The sequence below is a fragment of the Octopus bimaculoides genome, chromosome 2 (genome assembly GCF_001194135.2).
Source record: "Octopus bimaculoides isolate UCB-OBI-ISO-001 chromosome 2, ASM119413v2, whole genome shotgun sequence".
In the NCBI taxonomy this organism is placed as follows: domain Eukaryota; kingdom Metazoa; phylum Mollusca; class Cephalopoda; order Octopoda; family Octopodidae; genus Octopus; species Octopus bimaculoides.
In genome coordinates this window covers 162,022,395-162,027,056 of record NC_068982.1, presented here as the reverse complement: position 1 = coordinate 162,027,056, position 4,662 = coordinate 162,022,395, and the positions used below count along the sequence as shown (strand labels likewise).

Genomic DNA, 4,662 nt, shown 5'->3' with positions numbered 1-4,662 from the left:
ATATATATATATATATATATATATACACACACACACACACACATACAGAGAGAGAGTGAATAAGGAAGTGTACACATGCTTATGAGTGCACACATACCCATGCATGTATATCTATACTTTTGTTTTAACGAATGAGAAAAGGAGCACTCAATACATAGTACAGGGTATATTTATTTGCACAAAACTGGTGTAATTCAAAGTTGATTTGATTTAGGTGGTGTTATTCAGAGTTTCTTGCTCAATACAATTTTTGAGGTGACAAAATCATTTTACTGCCTGAAGTGTCAAGTGAGAAACTGAGTAGAGATGGAATAAAGTAGCAGCTTTGTGGTAAATGTGTGTGCAAAAGGAGAGTATAAGGTGGACCAAATCAATATCAAATGTTTCTCTATCATTACTATCATCTGTCCACTCAATATTGAAATCACTCACTACAATATAGTGAGGAGAATTATCCAGATATTAGATTATTTGACTGATACTATTTAGATGTCATCCACTATAAATGTTTAAAATATTTTTTAAGCCAAAACAATTAAAGTTATTCAAAAAAAATAAACAATATAGGCCAATGGTTAATACTATTTCCTGGTGCTACAATCCACCTTTTTAGCCTTAAGGAAGGAATTAGATATACAACTAGCATACTCTGGACCTTTCCTGAGAAGGCTCCTAGCTAAAAGCAGACCAAGACAGTATAAAATCATGTGTAGCAGATGTAATGAATTCTACATCAGAAGTACCACTAGACAAGTTCACATACAGGTTGAAGAAAAACTTCTATGCTAATGTTTCTTCGGTCAAAAAACACCTACAAAAATACCACGACAAAGACATCTGATTTTCAATTGCAGCAGCAGAAAGAAGCATTGAGAATTTAAGAATAAAAGAAACTATTTTAATTAACAAGTACAGCCTGCAAATTAATAACAGATCTAAACTGCACTCAACTGATTGGGTACTATAGCAATGCAAAATAACCCTTCACACACACAAACTACAGAGCAGTGATATCAGCTATAAACATCTTTTCTCGGTACATTTCCCAAAGAAAAGGTCCTAAGCCTGAAATATTGAAATACTACATAACAGTACTAACCATCAACCTATATTATTATTTTTTTATAACTTGCATTGTTTTGGCTTTTAAAAATACTTAAAACATTTATATATATCAGACAATGTTTCAAGAAATCTATACTACTTTATCATGAACTATGTATAAATAAAGATATTGGCATGCATAAATAGTTGCTAGACATTGACAAAATCAGTAAGAGAGATTAAATTCCATTCAATTTGAAAAGAAAATGTCTTTAGTAACAACCACAACAACAACACTGTCATTGAATTGATTTCAGTTCAAGTAATGGAGAACTAAAATATAAATGAAAAAAAATAATACTAAAGTGCTGTATTTTGACAAATTGGCACAACACTTTTGGTACACTCGTCTTAGAAAAGTAAGAGTAAAAGAAACAAAAACCTTCTATTATGGTATATTTTGAAATGAATCAGTGTCAAGGTAATGATATTTATGATTCAGCTATCATAAAAGAGAAGTATCTGGAAAGTATGTTTATATTACATGAACCCTGTCAAATATTTTATTGCTGAAATATGACAACAAATCACAATATTGGTTTGTCATTTTATTTTGAAAATCTTGACAAGTAAATATCATCTTTATAGATATTTTAATGTAAACTTTTAGCCATTACAGGAGGTTCTATTTTAAATTATGCAGCAGTATGAACAAATTGTTATTTATTATGTTTACTGCTTCAATAATAGCAATAATGTAAGTGATGGCCTCACTTATCAGACTCTCATCCGAACCCTCAACAGTGGTTTACTAGGTCTCTGGGTTGGATACTTTACAGTTCACCTAGCTTCTAGACAAAGTTATCTGCAACAGACTGGCATTCCAGTCAAAAGAGTGAGAGTGATATTTCTCACCTATTTAAGACTCGAGAAAAGTTACAAAAGCAATTGTTTCTAATAACCAATTGTAATTACCCTTTCACCACTATATTTCCCATGAGGGATCTGCATATGCATTTTAATTTATTTTCATTATAATCAAAACTTTGAAGGGGTTTAATAAAATATCTGTAACCTTATATATTGGCATATATATTTTACACTGTAGTTGATCAACTGAAACTTTAGATTACAATTCATGTTGTGAGATTCTGATCAAGAGTTTAAATCCTCTGAACCCACGAGCATGCTTTAGTTTGACTATACTCTTGGAAGATGTAAAAGCAAATGGCCACATTGTTTTGAGTTGAAAGCTGAAAATAATGATGTTTCTGCCAATTAAACAAGCTGTAAACACGAAACCAGCTTTTGAGTCTTCCAGGATTATATTCCACTGAAATCATGTCCCCTACAGAATATTTGCAGGTTCTAGGGGTTAATTCAAATAGGAACACTTTTGTATATAGTATTAAAAGTGATGAACAATGATAAACTCCTAACTTAAGAATACTAGCTACTCCTACAAAAGATATAACATGAAATGACACTTTACCTGTTTGGCACTTTGTTCAAAAAGGACATACTGATGACAATGTTCTAACTTTCGTTTCTTTACAGTCCAATATTCAATCACAGCATTTTCCTGTTGTAGTAATTGATCAAGAGTTGCTGTAAAAAAACCCCCAGAAAATATCAGTAAATTTACACCCAAATTACTCCAACAGTAAGTTACTGATTAAAATATCACAACAGTACATTGATAATCAGATTAGACCACCCACTAAATTAATTACCAAATACCTCTGTCAGTGAATTAGTGAAAAACAAAAAAATTCCTCCATCAGTAAATTATCAACAAAGTTCCTTCATTGGTGAATAGTTAGCCAAATTCCCGCTTCAGTAAAATATATGTATATATTCTAAACCTATCAAGATGTATTACTTTACAGAAGGTCTGCAAGAATACAATTTTAAGATAATTTGTAAACTGAAAAAGATAACTTACAGTATTAAAATCAAACACAATACAAATTATGATAACTTTCAGTAAATGGGGAATTACAACTTCAACAGATTGCTATTAAAGCTTCATATCTATTGAAGAAGAAACGTCTAGGAACTTTAGTAATACAGGGTTGGCTAAAAGTCATCCGACAGTAAATCAAAATTCCATAAATACTATCTGTAATTCTGTATTGGCTTGAATGGAAAAATGTGTCACTCAAGAAGGACTTCAGTTTGAACAATTTTCAAGACGTTTCATATTTAGATGCTTATATTAAATTCATTCAGTTGTTAAACATACATAAATCTTGGAATTAAATGGTTTTGATTTATTGTCAGGTGACTTTTGGTCCACCCTCTATGTTAGCTCTAGGTGTAGGATCACTGTAAAAATAAATCTGTTTGTACCTAAAACTCTACAAATATTAACTGATAAAAATTATGAATACATTGACATTAAATTAATAAAATTTACCTTTTACATGAGATTCTGGATTTCTGTACTTCACATCCATTCCCAAAGTGTGAAGGTTGCGGTTGACATATTTTAAGAATGTCTCTGCTGTACGTCTGGCTAAAGTGCAAGCCTAAATGAAAGTAGAAACATTATATAAATTCCATTGAAGTCTACAGAAATAATTTCAATATTTCAAAATCTTAACTCTTTAACATTCAGATTATTTTGTCAAATGTAATTCTTATTCCTTCATATTGTTTTGTATTAATCATGCATTATCTAACAGCTTTGAGATTTTGATGATGTGATTGTTTACTTTTAGAATGAAATTATAGGGTAGGTATGAGAGGCCAGATCTGGCCAGTTTGAACATAAAGCAGTAGAATATTTTGGATGGATATGGTTAGTTTAAATGCTAAAGGGTTAAACATTTCATATTTTAAAATTTGAACATAAACACGAGTCAAATACGTTACCTTAAGAAAGGCTTCCTTTTGTTCATTATGCTTATTGATTGCTTGTACTAAGAATGCAGCTTTGTCAGTGCAGTTAGCTTTGTCTGTGCTACACCAGTCTTCATCTCGTTTATAATCTCGATCTAAACTTTCTAAAACTGACCAAACCTGTAAAGAAAAAGAAAAATATAATCACTCAAAATATTAATGACAGCAAAAATATAATTCTCAAAACTAAATAGGACAAAAAAAATTAAATTTAACAATTACATAAATACGAAATACTATCATAAGATAGAACTGTTAACAAATATTTAAGTTCATTTTAGAAATGGAAGGCCAAAGAAAAATCAGTTATTTTTATGAATATAAAATAGAATTACAAACATACTTGTTCAGCTGTTTTATACCAAGTCATTGATGCCATTACAAGTTTGTGACGTTCTTCAGCATGATACATTAGCTGTTGCCAAACCAAATTCATATTTTCTGCGATAACACGTACAAATTCAGAATTGTAATGGTTGCTTTGGATCATGCTCTCTGCCTTTTGAGTGACTTGGATCACATTCGCATGTGTTTTCTACAATGTGACAGACAATAAGAGATAATTACACAGCATAGAGAAAAACAAAATAGTAAAATTATATTTCAACTGGGCCTCAGACAACGTTTTATATTAGAGCCTAATTTATGGAGGGACTGACAGAAGAAAAAGTACAGCTAGTATTGCTAAATTGATTTTTTTTTTTTAACTTTTAA

The 4,662-nt window shown here is 30.7% G+C and overlaps 1 protein-coding gene across 7 annotated transcripts in view; it reads right to left on the bottom strand.

Moving 5' to 3' along the window:
* The window catches only part of LOC106875262 (kalirin), a 551,716-nt gene that overhangs the window by 263,630 nt on the left and 283,424 nt on the right, over nucleotides 1–4,662 (bottom strand). For all 7 annotated transcript variants that reach the window (XM_052965684.1, XM_052965687.1, XM_052965686.1 and 4 more), the window contains 4 exons: nucleotides 4,292–4,483; nucleotides 3,922–4,068; nucleotides 3,464–3,575; nucleotides 2,537–2,652 (listed from right to left, as the gene is read on the bottom strand). In XM_052965684.1, coding sequence (XP_052821644.1) covers nucleotides 2,537–2,652; nucleotides 3,464–3,575; nucleotides 3,922–4,068; nucleotides 4,292–4,483 — 567 coding nt within the window. The remainder of the gene's footprint in view (nucleotides 1–2,536; nucleotides 2,653–3,463; nucleotides 3,576–3,921; nucleotides 4,069–4,291; nucleotides 4,484–4,662) is intronic.